Source organism: Indicator indicator, chromosome 20, assembly GCF_027791375.1.
Source record: "Indicator indicator isolate 239-I01 chromosome 20, UM_Iind_1.1, whole genome shotgun sequence".
Taxonomy (NCBI): Eukaryota; Metazoa; Chordata; class Aves; order Piciformes; family Indicatoridae; genus Indicator; species Indicator indicator.
The window spans coordinates 33,182-57,514 of record NC_072029.1 but is presented as its reverse complement, the minus strand read 5'-3'; the positions used below and the strand labels follow the sequence as shown (position 1 = coordinate 57,514).

At 39.3% G+C, this 24,333-nt stretch overlaps 1 protein-coding gene across 1 annotated transcript in view; it reads left to right on the top strand.

The window, feature by feature from the left end:
* Positions 1–24,333, top strand: part of VIPR2 (vasoactive intestinal peptide receptor 2) — a 49,927-nt gene that overhangs the window by 4,306 nt on the left and 21,288 nt on the right. The window contains exons 3-6 of the mRNA XM_054390025.1: positions 9,646–9,753; positions 11,315–11,412; positions 18,989–19,086; positions 23,349–23,490. Of these exons, the coding sequence (XP_054246000.1) occupies positions 9,646–9,753; positions 11,315–11,412; positions 18,989–19,086; positions 23,349–23,490 (446 nt within the window). The remainder of the gene's footprint in view (positions 1–9,645; positions 9,754–11,314; positions 11,413–18,988; positions 19,087–23,348; positions 23,491–24,333) is intronic.

Sequence of the window (24,333 nt, the reverse complement as noted above, 5' to 3'; positions counted from 1 at the left end):
CAAATTGCTATGGAACGACTTCATGTCTTGGAAGGAGACAGTATGCCTGATAGTGTTGATTCGGCCCTGCAGGTACTGATAAAACAGCAGTGGAAGGATTTATTGGATTGAATGCCTGGTTGAAAATAAGGGAGTTTTTAATTTTGGAGGATACTGGAATAAAGCCTCTGTGGTAATGAACTCTTTAAAACTGTATGTTTAATGTTATAGGAGAATTTATCCTATGCTTCAGATTATAGATATGTGAAGAATATGTTATAGATAGCAAGAACCTGTTCATGAAAGCCTACATTAGATGAATTTGTATTACCAGAAATCCCCATTCTCTCTGTGTCCTTATTTTCCTAATACACTCTCTGTATTAATAGGAAGATGTAAGAACTATCTTGAACAGAGACTTGCAGGCTGACACAGCCTGAGTGTTGATACTCTGAGTGTTGATAAAGAAGAATTACTAATGAAAATTGGCAAGCTGGAAATGGGCCAACTCCTAGCTCCGCACCTAAAGCTTGTAGTGAATAATGTTTTAAATGTAATAGGATAATTTAACAAATCCTGTTTTGTTTTTTTTTTTTTTATTATTATTTTGTTTTGTTTTTTTAACTGAACGGGAAGGGTGTTATACAGCCCTTGTCATGCTCTTCTAACTGTAGCATGTGCTACTCGTCTTAAGGGATCTATAACAAAATTTAGTGAAGGGCTTGGCTTGAACTTGGAGACAAAGGCTCACTCAGCTCCCAGTTAGGGAGACACAAAGGGATGATTTAAAGGTGATTATGATGAGGTGTTTTAACATAATAAAATGATGTTACAGTCATCTTAACTTGAGCTGCCTAAAAACACAGGCTAAAGACTTTCACTGTGTAATTTCTGTAGTGCACCTAAAATCGCTATGAAGTCTACAAAGAACTTGCTTACTTCATGGCTTAATAAAGCAGTAGTGTGTTTTGCAAGGCAATGCTGTATACTTTGTAAATATCCTTTGAACAATGCTAAGGATATATTAAAACCACAGGACCCAGTTTGTTTAAATTCTGCCTATTTACCAATGTCAAACTGTTAATCTGGACCTCCTGGTTTGCACCCTTTTGGGGGATATTAGTACATACTCTTCCATTAGTGGAGAGCCTTACACTCCATTTAGGGAGGAAAGCTGCTCTTCAAAGATCTGTGGCAATGCTTTCCTCTCTCTAGAGCTCTCTAGCAGATCTACTTGTGTAGTTTATGAGGACTGCATTATCTTCTATCTGCATTTGTTCTTTCCTCCTATGGTCTGACACCCAAGGTATGGATGCATCTTAGCTGCAAGTCTAGCAGAAGATTTTTTTTTTTTTGTGCATTTAATTTTTTTGAGGGCAGATGAACTGCATTCTAAATAGCTCAAAAGAGCTGTGGATTTTGAGATCCATATGGAAAACCAGTAAGTTATTTTTTACCTTCTACCCATGGCTTGTCTTCTCACAAAAAATAGAAATCCCTTAATAAAAGTAATTGAAAATACAATAAAATTGGCCTGCTGCAAATTCTCTCTTTATTCAATATTTAGAATTTTTCATTTTAAAGTAATTGACTCATTTCTGTTCACATTTAAATAAAAAGTGAATTCTTATGGTAAAATAAGTGTTAAAGCTCAGTTGGTAGGCTTTATAACAGGGTTCTACATCAAAAGAGTTCAAAAAATACTTCACTATGAAAACATGAAATCTACTTTGCAAAGTATGGTTTTTGTGAGACCTATATGCCAGACATTTTTAATTTTGGCTAGGACCTCTTGACTTTGAGGAAGGGATGTAAATGGAAAGAGAAATGGCTTTTGAAAGATCTTCATAAGCCTCAAAGAGAGGCTTATGAATAATAATAATGCAGCTAGTAGTGGGAACTTAAACCAAAGAGAACTACCAAAATGATGCTGTTACTTACTCATAAATTTAAAGTAAGAAGGGCAAATGTTGCTGTATAATCCAGTCTCCCAAATGACACTGCCAGTAGAGTCACTCAGTGACTGCAGCACAGAGCTCATGATCTTGTGGATGGAATAGAGCATGTTTTTCTGAAAGGTCTTCGGAACAGTGGGATGAATATCCAAATGTTGGACTCATGGCAAGTTTGTCTAAAAGTTAGTTTATCTAAGGAACCTCTGCTGCTAAGGTTATTTCTCCAGTAAGATAGTTGCCTGTTTTGCATTCCAAACCCACACATACACACACATCTCTCTACATCACACACAAAGACTTTGGTATAACTAATCCACCATGATGATTGCTCTCTTCTCTATATCAGTCAACAGGAGACTTGCACAAAACTAGATGAGTCCTTTCTTTTGCTACTTGAAAAGGAACCTCCTCAAGCTTCCTTCTTTCTTCATGCTCCCAATCTCATTAAGGTCTTCTACAAGTCTTTGTTTGGTTTTGCAGACATTTTTCTGTAAAATGAATCAGTGGTTCAGACTGCAGTGTGGCTTAGATTTATCTAATGTAGCACTAAAGGTAGAACTAAACAAGATAGTGGCATCATGGAATTTCCTTTCATGCAGCACCAGTAGCTCTTGGCAGAACAACTTTAGCTTTCTTCAGTGTCTGTGGTACTGCTTTTCTAGCTGTAGAATGGATGTGAGGAGCTGAAGGGACTACTTTGAATGTTTCTCTATTTTGGCTTCCACTAATTGAAGTGTCGTCTTTAATGACACCACATAAAGATGCCCATTCTTATAGTGCTGACAATGTCTGAGCTTTGTGAAAGCTATACTTAACTGAGTGGAGAGAGGCAGAACTGGCTTATCTTTTGAGGAGACTGGGTGATAGGTGAGAAGGAACCTTGAGTGAAAGGCATTACTGCCTGAAAAATAGCAACAGGAGAAAAAAGTGACAGCACAGAAATTGTCCTGATCAGACTCGTTCAAAAATCTTACATAATAACAGTTACTAAGACTGACAATAACAAACTGTTTTGGGAAGAAGAGACACAACATATGGTCACAGGTACAATAGTGAAGGTCTGAAATGTCTAACCCCCCCAAAATGCAAATAGAAAATCAGCAGTAGACATTAATAAATAGCATTTGGAACCTGCAAAGTGTGCAGCCATAAGTGAGTTCATTGTGTTTTTTAGACGATTCTTCAAGAAGTACTGCCCTGTATAGTTTTACACGTGAGTCCTGATAAAGACAGCTGTGAACATGACAGTCTGCTCTTCATGGCAATCAAGGTTCACAACGAAGCATTTCTGAATTCCAAAGTACTAAAAAATCCTCAGCAAATACCACAAAGAGCACATGGGTTAGACTCTCAAACCTAACAGAAATATGTGGTCCAAATACTTTATAGAGACCTTTAATATTTTGTGGTGGGGTTTGTATGAATAGCAGATTGATATTTAATGGTATATTTGAATAATGTACAGCATGTCTGCACTGGGGCAACATGAAGATGGAGATACCTCTTAGAATATCTATTAATATATTTGCAGTATAATAGAAAATTATCTTCTTACGGCAAAATTAGAGTGCTCTGTAGTATACAAACATAAAAGGTCTTGTCTCCAAAGAACATTTTGAGTAATTGGAAAGCAGGATTTACTTGGCATAAAATTTGGATGAAAATGTGGTTTTGTGTTCAGATACTTTTTTTTTTTTTCTTTTTTCCTCCCAAAGTTTGTAGCTGGCAACTTCATATTTCCTTACACAACCCCAAGAATATGTAAATTATATTAAAGTATCAAATTGGCTTTTAAATCTTTGATTCTCTAATGGAATGCTATTTTTCAGAAAGGAAACAAGACATGTCTTCTGAAATGCTTCATCCAGTGGAAAAATCCAACAATCCCTTAGAAATCTCAGTATTTTTGCCATTCCTGGTAATAGGACTGGCTTTTGAAAACCTATAAATTGCAAACATTTTATGACATAAACTTTTATTGGTTTCAGGTTCTGTTTAACTAGCTAAATCTGATGTATACTGTAGATTTCCAAAATTATTCTTGCTGTGTACAAGTAGATTTTGTTGCTGGGTAATTAAAGTTTACATTTGCATTTCTTTGGTATTTCTAAATAATCAGAGCTTGTATATGCTGCAGAATTCACCACAGTGCTTTATTTCAACATAGGCACATTGGAGCTGCTTCTTGACTGTTTTCAGGCAGTGTTTTTGTTTTTTTGGGATTGCAGGCTCCAAAGGTGGTTTGGGGGACTGTGGGCAGGCAGGGACTGCCAGAGCCTGTCCCACCTCTGCCAAGACACTGGGAGGGTAGCCATGGGCAGCCCCAGCCATGATCATCAGGCATCTCCCTGGGGCAGGGACAGCTGAGGACCTAATCTGCAGGGTGTGGGGGGGTCAGGGTCCAGCCTGGTGCAAGGAACCAGTGTTTGACATTGCCTTGGGGTGGCCAAGCAGGGCGCAGGCAGCGGCAGGCACTGGCACTGCTGTGATGAAGCTGAAATCAGGTGCACCGACAGCATCACTGAAGGCCCAGACCAGAGTCCGTGGGCAGGGGCCTGATGCTGCTCAGGGCCATTAAGAGCTATCACTGCATTCAGGAGCCCGAGCAAAGCGGACAGGAAATAACTTCAGCAAAGTAGCTTGAAGCAACAATATTTCTCCTACTGTCAGACTCCTCTTGACACTTTATGTACTTCTACCATGTGTGTGCTTTGTTTTCAGTTTGCTAGCTTGCTGCTTCTCCGGTTCCTCCTTTTCCTTTCTTTGTATTACATGTGTGAAAATGCCGAAAGAATTCAGTACGTATCCATAGTCTAAGTGACATGCTGGAGCGCTCAGACCTATGGTCTGGGAAGCATTGCCCATAAGAGGTGGTACTGCTTCTGCTCTGTCAGGTTAAATACGAAAATCAAAAGGTTTCCCTGTTTGAAAAATAAACACTTGACTAGCTGACAACTTTCTGACATATTTTCAAAGCTTGCTCTCTTTCATGTATCATGTAGGACTAGACAGTTTGGAAAATGCAGGCCCTCTCTTTGAATTGTCAGTTTTAAAAATCCAAATGCAAAGTGCCACCTGGTGGTTAATATATAGAGAAAATGCAGGGAGAAGCAAACCCCTTCCGGTACAAGCCCAGCACGACACGTTTTTGCAGGTGACGAAGCACATCTAGGTAAGCAAACTTCTTGCTCAGTGCCTGCATTTCAGGTAGCAGGATGCTGAATGTGGTGACAGTAGTTATGTAAGCTGAAAAAAAGGAGAAGCAAAATGTAATTTATAGTCTGTTACGTTTCATTATGAAGTATCTGCAAATGCATCACAAGCATTAAAACCCAAGCATTCAAATAAAGTAAGTGCTAAGAATAGTATCTGCAACATCTTCTGGAGGAACAGGGGGAAGAGCAGCAGAGGAGTGCCCCCATGGCTGCGCTTTTGAGCAAGCCATTGAGCAAAGTTTTCTTGGGAGGATCAATTGTTTGCTTGGATATGCTGCAAGAGAAACACTTGGGAAAATCAGTGATGCAAATGAAAACACTGAAAAGGTATTATTACATGCAGGGTGCAGGAGCATTCTTCTAGACACCTCAGAAATAGAGATAAAGAACTTCCCCCCCCCCCCCCCCTTTGCTAGCTTTATTAATAGGCAAAGAAGAAGGTAAAGCATGTGGTAGTAGTGCAGATGTCATTGAGATGTGCAGAAGTCATTGAGAAGCTAAGACAAATGAAGAGCTGGACTATTTCGATGTGCACATGTATTAGTGAAAGGACAAATACATTCAAGGCTTGGGAATCTAGTGAAGTGGGATGCAAACGGAATAAATCCATTAATGAATGTAAGGGGTACTTAAAATATTTTTAATAGATGACAAATAAAGAAAATTTCAGACATTAAATACTCGAACAATTTAAATTTTACTTAAAATGTGGGATATATTCTGTAGAATTATTACTAGAACTAAAACATAAAACCTTGTTTAAACCTGAAAAATAAAAGTGCTTTTGATTAATGTCCTTTGGAGCTATTAGGAAACTGGCACATGCATGTGGGAGATGGGTAACACATGCATTATTCTCTGGAAAATGTTTTTATGAAATGCAGCAGTGATGGATGACAGTCCAGAAATCACAACACTGGTTGAGCTGGTGGCTGGACAGAGAATAGCGGAAAGAGAGCAGAATAGCAAAGTGAATCAAGTTAGATATTCTATGTGCAGAAACAGACACACTTAACACAGCATTTATCACATCTTAATTTTCTGACAGTGTAGGTATTTCTAGTGCTGTAGGCTGCTCTGTAGTCACTGTGGAGAAACAGGCAACTGTTGGCAGTAATGAACCTGACCAATTTTCAAACTTTTATGATTAATTGAATCATTCTCTTTCACCCTGTGACAATATTGTATACGTTGTTTTAAAAGGATGCTGTCATGGGTAAAGAGCAGTATCAACTTGAAGACCTGTGAAACTCACCAAGGTTTCCAGTTTTGATACATCTTGAATTTCCAGGATCAGAGGGGAATTAACTGCTGGTTTCCATTGTGCACAGTTTAGCTCCTTCTGTACAAGAGAGATGCGCTTTTGAGATGGAAGAGACAAAGTGATGCAAGTATAGTAAGGACAGACTTGTTAATTTTATCCCACTTCTGCATAAAGTGTATCTGTGACAGTGATAATGTCAAAAAATCTGTAGTAACAGGCGGAGATGAGGAAAGGTGGGATCTGAAATCCCAGAAAGCATGTATTGTTAACAGTTGTACTTCTAGCAGATTCTGGCAGTGCACCAGTAAAACCATTTTGTCGCTCAGCCCCAGCCCAGTTTTCAGAAGCACACTGTAGTCATTTAGTGACTATAAATGCATCCAGAACATTTCAGCAGTTTTCTCAGACTTCCTGCACCATAATAAAGAAGCCTGTAAATGTACAGAAATTGAGGTTTAATGTTCTTGGAATTTTGATGACAGCCATTGAAGTTTCACTGGTATGGTTGTTGATTCATTTAAATGTAGTCTAGATGTAAGAAATATATATGTGGTGTTTAATTTATTTCATGTAAGGAGTCTGGGAAAATGTCATTCTGTCCTGTGCTGTAGATGATTGTAAAGCTCCGAAATAGTGAGGAAAAGCAGAACTAAAAAATACATTCCCTAAAAAAACCTTGGTGACTTGTGATGTTTGGAATGTCAAAAGCTTGCATGCTGATTTCCTTCCTGCAAGCTCACTTTGACATCTGATATGAAGTCCTTTGATTCATTTCAGTGCCAATATGACTTAGACCTCATTTTTTTCCTGTACTTTGTGTAATTGAACCTTAAATAAGAGTTTTATGGGTTCTTTTGTGGAAAATTTAATGGAGCTCTGAAATCCAAAACCTTAGCCTTGTCCATAGAGCAGTGTAGCAAAAATTTCTGAAGTCCTCTGAACTGTTTGTGTATTGCTGCAGCAAATCCACCATTTTACAGAGAGTATACTGAACAAGAGAGAAACTTTGTGAAAGTCATCAGCTTTTATGGGTGTGCAAGAACACTTTAATGACTCATCTCAACTCTGACTTGTTAGTGGAACTGGGGATAAACTGAAAAGGTCTGAAGTCACACAAGATGCTAATTATTCTTGTTTATGCCAGGGCTTGTTTATGCTGGCTCAGGCAGTGCATCTGTCAAAGCTGTAAGAGTTTAATTTTATCACTGTAGTTCTGAGTGCTCGCAGATGAAGAAAATAGTTTCTTTGTCTTTCTGATTACTTGCATGCCACATTGTTGATGTTGTTTCTGACTTAAAAATTGGGAATGAAGCATGACCTGAACTGGCTGAGATAAACCTTCTCTGATGTTGCATAAGCCCTTGTGTTGCATCATAGAGAATCTGACTTGATTTTGATCTAGTACTGCAACTTGGGGAGCACCTCAGCATGTTTAAGTTCCATTGTCTTCAAAGGCTATGGAGATTACTCACTCAGATGTAAACCTCTTAAATTACATACAGATGACTAAATCAACATCTTCTCAGGGATATCATTACTAACACTAAAAGAAAAACCACAAGTGCTAGAAGGGAGTACAAGGTAGACAGGTAGAACAGAGCATAGCTAAAACTCATGAGTTAATTCTTAAAGAAACAGATGAACCAGCTATAGGGGCCAGCAGACTAGAATGGACAAACTCTGCATGATCATCAAGGGAAACAGGCGTGTTCATGGAATTAAAAGAGTATTGCACTCTGAGTCAGTTGCTATAAACACTCATTCAGGAGGTAAAGACCAGAAATCAGAAATGAGTGAATTATCATGGGAACAGGAACTTTTCAGCCAGCTGTGGAATACAGCTAGAAAGAGCATCACTCTCAAAGTTTCTACTCCTGAGTAAGTCTCCCTTACCCTAAGGTAAGGCTAAAGGAAGGAGTCAGATATATTGGCCTGGGAGTCAGAATTGCTAAAGGAAACAAAACAGTAAGTACTATTCATGTAAGTGGAGAACTTGACAAGCTGAGGTTAGTCCACACAGTATTAAGCAAATAAGGATGGAGTAAATTGAGATGTCTAGAGTTTAGATTCTGCAGCTGGCTTAACAACTACAGGCTCTCTTGGGAAGAAATGGACATTTTTAGGATAAAGTTCTGCTAACCCATTTGAGCAGTCTGCTTTAGAAATACATTAATTTAAATACGAGGCAGCAATGTACCTGTACAGAGGTGTGCTACATTAGCAAACTGTTAGATCAAAAGAAGCATTTGTCTGTCTCTACTTGATGCTTTTGAAACCGCATTTCAGCAGAGTACTATGACCAGTTTTGGGCTTCTGCATACAGGAAGGTCATTAATCAGCTCAGCAGTGGGTATGGAGATGGCACAGGAATATGCAACATATAATGACTAGCTGGTCATGGCTGAAAGTTGGTTTGTTTAGCTTGAAGAAGAGTGAACTGGTTGCTGTCTTCATCTATGTAGTGGGTTTATAGAGAAGATGGACCCAGGCTCTTCCCAGATGGGAACAGAAAAAAAAATGCATAAGAATCACAACAGGACGCAGTGGAAACTACCTGCAGAAAGGGAAATTCTAATTAGATGCATAGAAAAATTCATCATGGAATATGTTTTGTGCATGCAGGTTGCCCACAGAGTCCATGATATCTCCATCTTTGGAGATTGTTAATGCTTCACAAGAAAAGGCTTTGAGGTCAGTATTGTTGGATGTGTGAGGTTGCGAGTGCTAATACATTTATTACATACCTCTTTGGAGGTTGATACAGCGTAAGAGGCAGTGGAGGATAAAGTCTTACATGTTACCTACCCACACAGATAAACTTTGTGAAGTGTTCCCATTACTAATCCTTTGGTTTTGGCATCCTTTTATAGAATATAGAATGACTGCTGCACTTAGAGCTATGTCATCCCTAAGAGGAGTGAAGGAAGACCCAGCCCTCATGAGCAAGTGGCTCCTGCAGAATAACATTTCCTTGGGAAACTGTGTAAAGAGACCTCTGTGGAATTGGAAACCAAATGCAGAATTAACTCTGTAATCCTCCTATTATCTTTTTCATCTCCAAACCCTATTCTTGTTATATCACAGAGGCTTCTTCCCAATTATCCGACTTAGATGTCTTCCAAAGGAAAGCAAGGCCCATGGGAATGCTATGCCACTAGCTCTACTTCATGCTGCACCTGGGATGTACCCCCCAGGGGGAAATCCCTTCTGACTCCTGCTGGTTTTGTTTCAGGGTGTGTCGGAGTTTGGGATAACATCACCTGTTGGCGTCCTGCAAAGATTGGAGAGACTGTCACTGTCCCTTGTCCGAAAGTATTTAGCCTTTTTTCTGGCAAACCAGGTATTTCGTTTTAAGGTGTATTTCTGTTGGACCTGTTTTGGTATTTTCTAATATAATACGCTAAATATGTTTATTTGCAGTTTAAGATTGTTATTTTCTTTTTAAAGAGTTACAATAATATATTCTTAACAGAGCTGATTGTGAAAAGACAAAGTAATTGTCTTTGTGGGCTATACGGTGTCCTTGGAGTCATATACAAAATATGTATCTGGTATAGTGACACTCTTCAAGGCTGAAGACATTGCTTGCTCTTTTTTACCTCTTTGTGTTAGTTATTAAGGCAGTTGAATCTGTCTGACAAAGGACCTTTAACAGTTGCCAGCCCATCACATGCAAGTTGTTCCTTCTGTGCTTAGAGTAGGAGCTCTACCTTGCCTTCATGAGAGTACTGAGCCAACACTAACACCTGATACCTAGAAGTTACCACTGTTACAATTTCAGGTAGTTGCTATGAAACCTTTTACTTTTTAATGGAACTTGAAAAGAGCTCATTAGTGTCTGAGACTGCTGAAGCATTTAACTGCTTTAAGTCTAACATCCACTGTCTTTTCTGCACCACCTTGTCACTACTTCACACTGGTTCAATTTTGTATATTGGCTTGTTAGTGGAGTTTTAAAAACAGATGATGCACATACAACATTTTACATGTGTGGGTGAGCTGGTGAAAAGTGCAAAACTTACCACAGTGATTAAAATCTGCTTTTGAGGTCTCTGTGGATAGCTATTTAACAATATTACTTTTAACACAGAGGCTAACTTGGGTTATGACTAAAATACCTTTATTGTCAAAACTGTTGATTAAGTCTTGTTCCAGTTAAAAATAGATAACTAAAACAATCTACAGATGAGCAAGGGTTTTCATTCCTGGAGCTGGTGAATCTTGGTTAATTTATCATGGATAGCCTAAACTGTTTATGAAGGGAAAAGTATGTGCAATCTTCACTAAACCTTCTGAAATCTGTAAAAGCGTTCCAATGACTCAAATGAAGATATTCAGATGTTGTCATGTGACAAGGCAGAATAATAAATATCAAAAATTCCAAATCTGAATTAAATCATGCTGCTTCTATCTATTTGTCAAAAGCTAGAACGTGTCTGCTCTCTTGGAGTTTAGATGTTTGGTATTGAAAAGGTCTTAGTATCTTATATTACAATAACGTTATTGTTTTCCTTCAAAAGAACTGCAATAAACATTTAGAACTGAAACTCCCACAATGTGTTACAGCTCTCTCATGTGGTCGTGGTGTCGAGACTGAAAGATCACTTCCATTTTATTGTTTGCTATAATTTTCCTGTGTACTACTTTTTCCATAGCTTCCTGTTTACTTCTTGTAGAAGCCTGTCACCACATTTCAGAATTACTTTTGTTTTTCTCTAGTGCAAGACAACTCAGAGTAAAAGCCAAAGTAGTATGAATGTAGGGAAATGTCTGGGTGCTTTAACAGGAGTGCTAGGAAACAGAGGGTGGAAACAGAGTGACACAGTTAGGTTGTTTAAGGATTTGTTCATGAGGAGACGTTTGAATCTTTCTAATTTAAAGTCTGAACTTTTACTTTACAGGAAATATTAGCAAAAATTGTACAAGTAGTGGATGGTCAGATACCTTTCCTGACATCTTAAGTTCTTGTGGATATAATGACTATGAAGACGATTATAAGGTATGAAAAATACTTTTTTAATTTATTTAATGCTATTTAATTTTTTTATCTTCAATACAGTTACCAAACATACTCTGCTTCTAATTCCCATTTTACTCTATCAGAATTAATGAAACTCTGTAATAATTTCTGGCAGCACTGATTGCCATATGCTTGGATTGCAAATGTCCTTTAAGATAAAAATCACAAATGTAAAACTCAGTAACTGTTTGAAACTCAAGGGTATAAACAGTAGGTAATTGCAGCAATGCATCTGTATTTTTCATGTCGCAGTGTTACCTGGCTCATGCATGGTGTGTTTTGCATGATGTTATTTCTAAAAATTTCTATAATAACACATCCTAATACTGTGAAAATCTGTTAGTATTACATTCACCACTTGATAGCTGCTTTGTGTTTAAGTTATAAGCAAAACAGAATTCTTTTAGGTCACTAGAATTACTGTAGTTTTATACTGGACTTTAATTTGTGCTAGCAGTTACAAGTGAAAGTTAGCAAAGTACCTTGAATACACTGTAAGTAGAAGAAATAATGTTTTCACTTTGCATGTAGTATTTCTTTTATTTTTGTTGAGGGAAGTACTTTTCCCATCATAGCTTTTACCTGTTTTCTGTTTTCCTGCTGAGACCAACAGGGCATGATTTTGTTTGCAAGCATGAGTTCATAGTGCCAGTAAAACTCTTTTTATCATGAACAGACGAAGTCCTCTCACAAATAACAATACTTGACTGTTTTGAGTTTTCTGGATTTTAGAATTGAATTTTAACATGGAATAGCTCTAGCAGATCTGTTCTGTCTGGTTTGTGGAGAGGTGCTGGTGTTCTACCTAAGACATACAGAAAGAGATGGCAAGAACTGTATTTAAAAATCTTCAGTGCTTTGTCCTCCAGCACTGAGATACCCTCTCATCCCTAGAGGTCCTTCCAAACCGAGGTTGAGGTAGAAAGCTCCACTGGGTAACAGTTTTGCCTGGGAGCATCTGTGCTGACTGTTCTGTGAAACAAACAGAAGACTTCTGTCTCCTGAACTTAATCCAAGAACATGAAGCTAATTTTAAAGAAAGCATTAGCAGAAAAAAGCTGTTCTACAAAGACAGAACACGTGTGTGTAAGAATAGATTTTGCAAGAATAGATTTTGTATTGAGGATAATACTAATTACACAAACTTATATTAATCAAATTTATTTGTGTGTGTGTGGGTGTTTTAAAAACTGATAACATTAGGGAGCCACAAAGAAAGCAGTTACAGATCCTGCAAACATTTTCATAAAATTGTTCTGCAAATCTTAAGCCACTGACTTCTGCTGTGCCTATGCACTGAGTTTAGTTTAGTGGTTGCAATTTGAATATTATCCTCAAAACTTGAAGTGGTAGGATTTCATTTTTGGAATCAGCATTTCTCAGATAATTGTGAATATTTTGCAGAAGCCAGCTGCTCTTACTGCTGCTGCAAAACTACCATTTTTGTTAAACTCGCAGAAAATTTCACGGCATTTCAGCTTCGGGGTGGTATTGCAGTTTCACAGTGGTATTGCAGTTTCACATGCATGTCTTGAGTCAGTTTATGCTTGAAATACAGGTATAAAATCTAGAGTTTTTGATACCTAATGTGTGTGAAATCTTTTAAAAATATAATTTATTTTTAAATTAAGTTTTGGTCAATCCATGCCTTTTTTTCACTCATTTTATTCCTGCCAATCTTGTGGGGGTATCAGATCTATGTGCTATTAGATTTGGTATTGCTTTGCGTATTTCATTTGCAGCAATACAATATGAAATTTGTTTCTAAATGGTACTATGCAAGATACAAAGTAGCGACAAATATGTAGGAGCTATAACTAAGTCAGTTTTACTCTAAAGTAATTTCCTGGTTTTCAACTACCATAAGACAAATTTAATCCTTTGTCTTTATGGGGGCAGTGTGTATATTTAATAAACATATAAGTCCAGAACATAATTTGCCAAATGTTTTGTTGAGTCACTAGCAGGTATAGAGGTGTTACAGTCAAATTCAGACGCTTCTGTTTACATTCATACAGGGAGTTTAAGTTGCAGTATGATTGCATCCTTTTTGATACTGAGTCTGATAACTTGCTGCCCTAAGGCAAGCCATGAATGACGCACCAGGACACTCTGTGGAAATCAAGGGGAGTTGGCACAAGAGGACGGCAGGGCCAGCCCAGCTGAAGTGCCTCTGTGCAAATGCACACAGCTTGGGCAACAAACAGGATGAATTAAGGGCACTGTGCTCCTGGGATGTCATGACATAGTGGCTATTATTGAAACTTGGTGGGATGATTCTCATGACTGGAATTTAGGGATAGATGGGTACAAGCTCTTTAGGAAGGATAGGCAGGGAAGGAGAGGAGGAGGCATTTGCCCTCTATGTCAGTGACCAGCTGGAATCTGTGGAGCTCCACCTGGGCAAGGATGATGAGCTGGTTGAGAGTGTATGGGTTAAAATTAAAGGCAAGACAGGGGAAGGAGATCTTACTGTAGGGGTCTGCTACAGGACACCTGACCAGCAGAACCAAGCAGATGAGGCCCTCCACAGGCAAATAGAAGCACCTTCCATGTCACAAGCCCTGGTCCTCATGGGTGATTTCAACCACCCTGACATCTGCTGGAGGGACAACACAGCAAGGCACCAGCAATCCAGAATGTTCCTGGATTGCATAGATGACAACTTCCTCCTCCAAATGGTAGAGGAACCAACAAGAAAATGAGCTATGCTGGACCTTGTTCTCACCAACAGGGAAGGGCTGGTAACCAATGTGAGGCTCAGAGACAGCCTTGGCTGCAGTGACCATGAAGCAGTAGAATTTAAGATCCTCAGGGCAACCAGGAGGACGCATCCCAAGATTACGACCCTAGACTTTAGGCATGCAGACTTCGATGGCTTCAGGGATCTGCTGGCCAAAGTGTCGTGGGACAAAGCCCTAGAGGGAAGAGGGGCCCAGGACAGCTGGTCAGTATTCAAGGACCACCTCCTCTGTGTCCAGGAGCAATGTATACCAACAAAGACAAAAGCAGGGAAGAATGCTAGGAGGCCTGCCTGGATGAGCAAGGAGCTGCTGGACACACTATCACTTAAAAGGAAACTCTGCAAGGAGTGGAGGAAAGGACAGCTGGAATGGGAGGTATATAAGGAAGCTGCCCGAGCAGCAAGAGACCTGGTTAGGAAAGCCAAAGCACAGTTTGGATTGAATCTACCCAGGGAGGGCAAAGGGAACACTAAGAATTTCTACAGGTATATTAATGGTAAAAAGAAGTCTAGGGAAGGTGTGGGCCCCCTCAGAAAGGAAACAGGTGAAATGGTCACAAGGGACCTGGAAAAGGCTGAGGTTCTCAATGACTTCTTTACCTCAGTCTTCACTGCAAGGGCCTCCAGCCACACTCCTGGAATAGTCATGGAAGCTAATGGCAAGAACCAGAAGGAAGAACTGCCCATCATAAGTGAAGATCAGGTTCGTGATCACCTGAAGGACCTGAAAGTGTTCAAGTCCATGGGACCCGATGGGATGCACCCACAGGTACTGAGAGAACTGGCAGATGAGGTTGCTAAACCCCTCTCTATTATATTCCAAAAGTCCTGGCAGTCTGGGAAAGTCCCCGCTGACTGGAAAAGGGGAAACATTACTCCCATTTTCAAAAAGGGTAAGAAGGAAGAACCAGGGAACTACAGGCCAGGCAGTCTCACCTCTGTGCCCGGTGAGATCATGGAGCAGATTCTCCTGGAGGCACTACTGAGACAGAAGAATAGTGAAGAGGTGATTGGGTACAGTCAGCATGGGTTTACCAAGGGCAAATCCTGCCTGACAAACCTGGTGGCCTTCTATGACCAGGTGACAACATTAATAGATAAGGGGAGAGCAACTGATGTCATCGACCTGGACCTGAGCAAAGCCTTCGACACTGTCCCACACCACATCCTGGTCTCCAAACTAGTGACACATGGGTTTGATGGGTGGACCACAAGATGGATAAAGAACTGGCTTGATGGCTCCACCCAAAGAGTGTCTGTCAATGGCTCCATGTCCCAGTGGAGGCCAGGGACAAGCAGAGTCCCTCAGGGCTTAGTCCTGGGACCACTCTTGTTCAACATCTTTGTTGGTGACATGGACAGAGGCATTGAGTGCACCCTCAGCAAGTTTGCTGATGACACCAAGCTGTGTGGTGCAGCAGACAGGCTGGAGGGAAGGGATCCATCCAGAGGGACCTGGACAGGCTGGAGAGGTGGGCACAAGCCAACCTCAGGAGGTTCAACAAGACCAAGTGCAGGGTCCTGCATCTGGGTCGAGGCAATCCCAAGCACAAATCCAGGCTGGGCAGGAACTAGCTGGAGAGCAGCCCTGAGGAGAGGGACTTGGGGGTGCTGGAGGACGAGAAGCTCAACATGAGCTGTCAATGTGCACTTGCAGCCCAGAAAGCCAACCAGATCCTGGGCTGCATCAAGAGAAGTGTGGCCAGCAGGTCAAGGGAGGTGATTCTCCCCCTCTGCTCAGCTCTGGTGAGACCCCACCTGGAGTACTGCGTCCAGTTCTGGAGCCCTTATTACAAGAGGGATCTGGACATGCTGGAAGGTGTCCAGAGAAGGGCCACCAGGATGATCAGAGGGCTGGAGCACCTCTCCTATGAGGACAGACTGAAAGAGTTGGGGCTGTTCAGCCTGGAGAAGAGAAGGCTTCGAGGTGACCTTCTTGTGGCCTTCCAGTATCTGAAGGGGGCCTACAGGAAAGCTGGGGAGGGACTTCTTAGGATATCAGGTAGTGATAGGACTAGGGGGAATGGAATAAAGCTGGAAGTGGGGAGATTCAGGCTGGACGTGAGGAAGAAGTTCTTCCTGATGAGAATGGTGAGAGCCTGGAATGGGTTGTGCAGGGAGGTGGTTGAGGCCCCATCCCTGGAGGTGTTTAAGGCCAGGCTGGATGAGGCTCTGGCCAGCCTGATGTAGTGTGAAATGTCCCTGCCCATGGCAGGGGGGTTGGAACTAGATGATCCTTGTGGTCCCTTCCAACCCTGACTAATTCTATGGTAAATTGCTTCCTGCTAATTATATAAAATGTTTGCTTGTTTTTGAAGATCATGGCAATTTTTGACCTAATGGATTCAAAATGTACTACTGTTTACTTAGCTTTGAGACAGTTTGTGAAGCAGGGTTGGTTTTTGATCAGTAGAAAATTCTAAACCATTAAAGCTTTTTGGCCATGATTATACTGTGCGAGTAAAGTGGTCTGAGAGAAGGAATTTCAAGTGCATAGTTAAAAAAATCTGTGTTGTATGATGATTGTGTAATTATTTCTTATTTGCTTGTATTAGTTTGAACAATATAACCATGGTCAGTGCTAAGATAATGTCAGAGTGTAGCTTTAATCCTGAGTTACACCTCCAGGTAGCTATTTCATGTTCGTCTGGTGGCAGATGAATGGCCAGCAGGTAGATTCAGTCATGCTGATCGTAGCAGACATTAGGTTGGTCTAAAAGGATATATAATTCTTGTTTTGGTTCTAGTCAGATTATTTGTTATAGGGGTCACAAAGTGTACAGAATGTCAGAAATAGTATTTTAAATACTGTGGTGTTCTTCAGGAGGAAGACAATCTCTTCTGTTCTCATTAGTGGGATGAAGTGACAGGAGTCATTGTACATTCAGCCTGCCTGACAGTTACTGTCAAGCTCAGAACAGGTATCTCTGTGGATTGTTCACATCTGTAAATCAGTTGATTCTGTGTTCTTAATTTAGGAAAGTGTAATAGGTGTGTTGTATAGGACAGGAATGAGGGAAGGAGAGAAATGTAGGAGCAGTGCAGTTCATTCTGAAATGAAGATGGGCAAAAATACAGAAAAAATGAGCAAAGGCAATGCAGACTAAACATGGATACGCATTTCCTATACTTGGCAGCAAACAATTTACGTATTTCCTAAACAAAAGTTTTCCCAGGCAAGACAAAAATTAAGGAGAATATACACTCTGTCCCTAGATCTGGTATACTTGGACCTTTGAAAAGGTTAAAAACATCATGAAAGTACCATATTTGTCTAGATTGTACTAATCTAGATTAGAGAATTATATAATACAAGTGGTGACTATAAGCAGCGAACTTATTCAGTTGCAAAAAACTGCATCAGAAGAAGTGATTAGAAGAGTTTTGTTACCCTTTCAGAATAGAAGCTGAATGTAAAACCCTTCACCTTACAGAGCAGGTTTTCTTATCTAATAGGAACTAACTCAGCTGTGTTGAGACCATCAGGGCAGGTGCAAGAACACATTTCTTGGGTCTTTCAGTTGTGTCCATGCCAATGCAATCAATCACATCAAATTCTTCCCAGTTGTTTTAAATTCACATGCCACATACTTTAAAGTCTGAAAGGCTGAAATTCAACTTGTAAATCCTAATTCATTAAGTTAGATAATTACTTGATATGTAGGTGCCTAATCAGTAGTGTGTAGAAACAGGGTAGTGCAAAATGCTAGAAGTGTGATCTCGGCAGAGGGGAGATCTCTATCATTTTTTGCCTGGTAATAAATAGTCATCCATGATAGCCAGCAAAGCTGTTCTTATCTCATGTCCTGGTCTGAAGTCATCTGGTGCTAGAACCGACATGCTCATTTCAGTGGGGTGTGTTTGTAGCTTCAAATCACCTACTCTGGCCAGCAAAAAAAAAAAAAAAAAAAAGAAAAAAAGACAATTTGATAATGAGGTTTTTATTGCTTAAATATTTTTGTAGCTAGAACAATGTTCTTTCCTTTTGCTCTTAGTTTATTTTAAAGTATTACTTCATTGCTACTTTCTAGAAACATTGAGAAAGTGAGCCACATACCTATGTGCACTCAACATGCTCAACATCACTATTAAAAACTTAAATTTCAATGTGGTGAAAACCTTTGCCATTTTAATATTTTGTCTAGCTTGAGTGGAAAATAGTGTCAGTCTAATGATTTCATTGTGGACATAAATGAAGAAGCAGCTTGATTCTGAAAATACTTAGCATTATTTTATTGATACTGACATTCAGAATAGGATTTAAAGTCATACGTAGCTGGTGAATTTACAGATAACTGCAGCTGATCAGCTGACTGTGGACTTCAGTCTGCTTTTCCTCTGCTGGACAATTTCCTTTCCAAGTTTTAGCAACGTCTTTAAAATTGAACTCGTATAACTGCATTACAAAATACACTCCCTCAGAAGGATTGAGAGAGTTTCTGTCTTTCAGAGATAACACAGTCTTTTGAACTGTGGCTCATCCTTCCCAGTTTGGTTGTGTTTATGGAAGTTGATGAATATGATACTTTCTTTGACCTCACTGCCATGGGGTAATCAGCTGAAATTGTACCAGCTTATATGACTAGGATTTGAGCTCCTGAGGTTGCTTTTTCTTCTGAGGTCAATTGGCTTAAGATGTTGCCTTGCAAAAATATGTTGGAATAAAGATATTCTTATCACATACTGTAGAGCAAAGAGTAATAATAGTGGTATTTATTTAGTCTTCAGAGCTGTTTAACAGAAAATTCTATCATTTCACGGTCAATTTTTATGTATCAGTAAGTAGTTTCTGCATATGTATTTTCTGTGCAGGTCAACTTCTATGTAAGGGTGAAGGCAATTTATACCCTTGGACACAGTGTATCTCTGATTGCTCTCACAACGGGAAGTATAATTCTTTGCCTTTTCAGGTATGTATTTTTCTTGAGTAAATATGAGCAGTCATAAAACCGTTTTAAATGTTGTCTGATAGCTTAGACATTTAGAAAATGGATCAGTTTTATACTTTTCTCAAGTAAACAGCTGACAACAATGTAATGCTAACTTGATTTTACAAATGTAGAGGTGTTACAGCCCTTGTAGGAAATAATAGTCATTTAGGAATGGATCATATAAAGCATTTCCTACTTATTAAAGTAGGACGCCTTGACTTGCTCTTGAAAATTAGTAGGATGCTTGATATCAACATGGGACAAGTGGGCAGCCATAATTACAAAAGCTTCTGAGTGGTGTCCAGGGGGACTGTAATCAAAGGTAATCATTAATTTCTCTAAGTAGGATTGTAAAGTTATGGCTAATTTTGCTGGGTGTGCAATGTTTTTGTTAGGCAGTGATTAGGGAAGGCAGTACTGTCTGTTGGTTTTGCTTGATTCCTGGGAGTTGAGGCTGAAAGCAATCTCCAACTGATAATAAAAACTGCAAAATGCTATTATCAGTAGCATAACTTTTCTCAGTCTCTCCACCTTCATATCTTTACCACACACATTTTCCATTCCACTCTGCACCAAGAAAAACAAGAAAATACGTCTCTCAGGTTTGGTAGATAGGAAGTACGTGTAATTTGCAAGGCACTCTGATGGTGAGTTCTGTAAGCCTTTTAATCTGCTGTCTAATATTCCCAGCATTTAAATGTTCAGAGACTATTCAGTTCAGATACATATCCCATAATTATTTTATGGAATAATTAAAAAATAAAATGGAGTCACTCATGATTATCTTCTTTCTACCAGCAAATGCTGGAGGCAGATTGTGCATTTTCAAAACTGCTCACAACTAGTAGCACATTTAAGACAGTGTGATAGAGACCACTGAATGTCATTTGCCACCAGAGGCTAGTTACAAGACACAGATAAAGAACTGCAGAAGGTGTACCCAAAACTTTCAGCTTCATTTTAAATGCCCAAGATGAGAACTCCCCACTCTCTACTGAATCAGTAGAAAGACCCAAGCATTTTTCCAGGAGGAACATGAGGTCTTTTGTCTCCCTCTAAAGAAGGCAGTTTCTCTGTTATCTGCAGGGGGTGCAGGGGCCCCCTAACGTAGAGTTGCATTCAGTATAGAAATTTCCCACGCATGTAGCAAGCAGGCAGTTAATACAGAAGGCTGCAGCTGAAGCAGTTGTAAATTATCAATAACAGAAGTGGATGCAAAGCCAATGTCTGTCTGTCTGTTGCCCAGACATGTTGTAGGGTATCCCATACAATATAGTAATTTTTAAGGAAAGAGTTTGGAAAATAAGAATGTTTCTCTAAGTTTTAACTTTTTATTACTCAGCTGATACCTCCTCCTATCCAAGAAACATACTTTGCCCTGAAAGGTACCAGGGTTCTTTCCAGGGAATGTCAATATTCGTTTTATAAAGATCAGCCAGAAACACATTCACCTTTCAATGGAACCAGCAAACTTTTACCTTGCTGTGTTTAAAACGAAGAGCAAAGAACAACTCTTCTAAATGAAGCTATCTCAAGGAGATTCAGTAATTAAAAATTGGAAGTCACTAGAATCCTGGCTTCATTAAACAAGATTAGGATTTGAAGTCTGATTATTAATAACACAAGATATTATTAAAATTCTGCACTGCTGGGTTTGTATATGCATGCTTCAAATTATACTGCGTTTAATCCTGGATATGGACAGTATTTTTAATGAAAGGAAGCATGGAATGATGTGGAGTTAAATTAAACTGTAGATGATGTGTTTATGATACGGAAGTGGAAATTCTTTTTTTAAAATACTGTGACTTGACTTTTGCCACCTGTTGTAGGTGACATTTAGGTTACCTCTGTGTACTGTCTGGCAGAACAGATACAGCTTCAGGGCTTTGCAGTTCTTCACAATGTCAGCACAAGAAAGGCAGAACTGTTGGATGGGGACAGGAAAGTTGTTTCTGTGATACTCTGGTTTGCATTTCTTCCAACGAACCAGACTTGATTTTAATCTTTACTGAAACATTATATGGGTTCCCATTAATTTTTTACTTGTACAGGACACATTGTAAAAAGAAAGGATTTTATATCTGTCTAATCTTTCAACCTCAAAACAAAGTTACTGTGGTTCCACTCCCCACATAATATTCTATGTACCTATTATAATTAAAGCTAATAGGTAACTTTCTGGCATAACATTTTCCTGTTGGAGGTTAGTTTGGTGAGGCACAATCTTGCTTATGTAAACATTTTATAAACAGCAAAATTTTGACCTAGTCAAAAAAGTTGCTTTATTCATCTTACAATGCAATGTTCTATTTCCTTATTTTGAATGCTAAGTTTTAACATGGCATAAAGTTTTAGGAAAAAAAGTAGAAATCCAAGTGATTGAAAATAAATAGTATTTTTCAGATATTGTATCAGATTGGTTTATTACAACTCAGAGTGAAAATAAACTGTAGAACATCACACTTCTACATAACACTGACATTGTAGATCTTACTAGCTTTGGAGTTAGTTCTACATAAAACACAGAGATATCTGTTTTCTCAGGTGTGTGTCTTACCAAGGAGAAAAGTATGAATCTGTCATTTCAAGATGTGCTCATGTGCATTAACTGTCTCTAAACATTCCTCCCCGGTAGTTTTATATCAGAAGGTAGTTGTATCAAAGGAATAAGCATGATAGGTTTTGTTTCATTGTTAAAGAGCAGCATTTCTTTGTTATTTTGAATCATCATGCCTATTTCAAATAAAAACACTTTCTTGCTGACTGCCTCCAAAATGTTGATTTGGTGGCCTTGCTTTATCCTGAACAGGATTAAGATCTCATAATGTGTCAGTGTGAGCTGAAATTTCCCCCTTCCCCCGACAATAACCAGGCTAGCTCAGTCTGGAAGCAAATGAAAGCTGTATTTACAAGCAGAATCTACAACCTACGATGAAATGCAATGAATATGTACAAATATACAAAATTCACAACATTTACAAATATATACAAGCAACAGAAAAAGCAAAACCAATCTCCCTTTTCTTCCCCCCAAAGGGGCCTCTCTCCCAGGGGCTTCCCCTCCAGACCCCCCTGGCAGAAAGCAGAGTTAATTAAAGCAGAGAAGTTGTTAACTTAGCTCACCAAGGTCAGTGTGTTATCTTCAGCCAGAAGAGAAGAAACAGCAGCTAGACAGCCCAGCAACTACCCCGACTGCAGAATGCAGAGTGCCCACTTTGTTTTGAGTAATAGTTCTTAAACATTTCTATCTATCCAATGGAAGTGTTTAGAACAATCACTACTTTGCTTTCTTACACCCAATAGTGACTTATTTACACTCTTTCACTTTCTCTGCTTGAACTTTGCAAGGAAAAATTAAAAAGACAGTTTCAAACCATGACACATAATTAGTTCTAGATTAGTTACTCAAGAAAAATATTCTCCTCCCGTTTGCAGCATTCATGCATCTCTGAATTCCATAGGATCATGAGATGTTGTCCAGCGTAACAGCAGTATTTCAGTTTTTCTCAGAACCTTTTTCAGCAAAGGCCACAGAAATTACTGGATTTTTGACAACTACTTGAAGTTCTACCTGTTATTACATCTTCTGGCAAACTGGGGACTAGCAAGATGGTTCTGTTACTTACTCCCCTACCCTCCCTGTAACTGCCCTTACTTTAGTAGTTTCAGAATGGATTATTTGTTGTTCTTCAATAAAAATCCAAATGTGAAGACCACTTGGGAGCTGCCACTGCAGACCACCATGGCTCCTAGTGCATCTCCATTCTTGTGTTGCTCATACTTGCTAAAATGCTCTGGCTTCTTATATCCAGGTGCAGTTCAGTGTTCTTGTTTTGACCAAAATAAACCTCTTAGCAAAAAACAGTAGATGTGAGCATGTTTGAAATACATGCAGTATAATAAAATTTTATTTGCAAGAAACATAGTGGGATTAGCGCACACTTAGAAGGATATAATATTGGCAGCTTATGTTAAAGTGTGAGAGAAATAACACTGGGATGCTTTGGTCTGTGATACTGAAAAGGAGTAAGAGATACATTATTTGCATATTTTGGACAGCCTGTAATGATGATGATGAGGATGATGATAAAAGAAAACAGAACTGATAGTATGGCAGAGGAGGAAAGGGTAGGTTCTTACTCAAGCTTCATATTAATAAGAAACAACCAAAGAGTAATAGAAGTCTGTTCAAGAGCTTTCTCAAATTCTAAAATGCCTGTTTTTAAATCTCTTCTTAGAAAACTTCATTGTACTCGGAACTACATCCATCTGAACCTGTTCCTCTCTTTCATTCTAAGAGCAATCTCTGTTTTAGTCAAGGATGATATTCTCTATTCCAGCTCCAACACAGCTCACTGTCCAGAGGATCAAACCTCATGGGTAATAAACCTCATTTGCTACCCGGAATAATACTGTTGCATTATGATCTTTTCCTCCATGATCCTTTTAAATACTTAGGAATGCCAAGATGTCAGTGTAGACAGTTTTGTAGAGAGCATAGTGTCTAGAAAAATAGTCTGTGGGATGTAACCAGAGAAAGAAGTTTAAAGAACAAATACGAGAAGTTAATGTTGTTTGCATGTCTGTGAAGGGACAACGTGTTCCAAAACAAACCATGAGCAACTGGAACTCCAAATAAATGTGTCCACTGCATTAATCAGCTGGGAGAGTTTAAGACAAATGGGTGCCATCAGCTGGGAACCATTAAAGCAGCTTCTCTGGAGACGTTCCAGCAGTTTATCAGGGGTCCAGGAGCTGGATAGGTATCAGTGGAGGGAGAGGAGAGTGACAGGAAATGAAATATTTGCAGGAGTTGTGTGTTTTCTGGATATGACAGAAGTGTTGTCTTCTGCCTTCTTAGCAAGCTAATGTTACTGCATTTTTATGCAGAGTGGTTAACACAATCTTGTCTTGCTCTTAGAACACTGATCACTAGATAATATTCACATTCTCTGCTTCTGTTGTTTTAGTCAAAAGTGCTGCAGAGGAACCCTACAAATATTGCTGAATACCTTCTGAATTTAAGTTAATATAGTTTAAGTTTGGGGGAACAGGGCTGGGGGTGGGGAAGACAGGGAATGGAAGGAAGATGTTTTTAAAGTGATGAAACCATATTGTCCCAAAGCATAAAGTTCTTAGCACTGACTACTAAACTGTAATTTGTAATCTGGGATAATTTTAGTGAAGACAAATAGCCTCTGATTTAGCAGATCCCAAACAGAC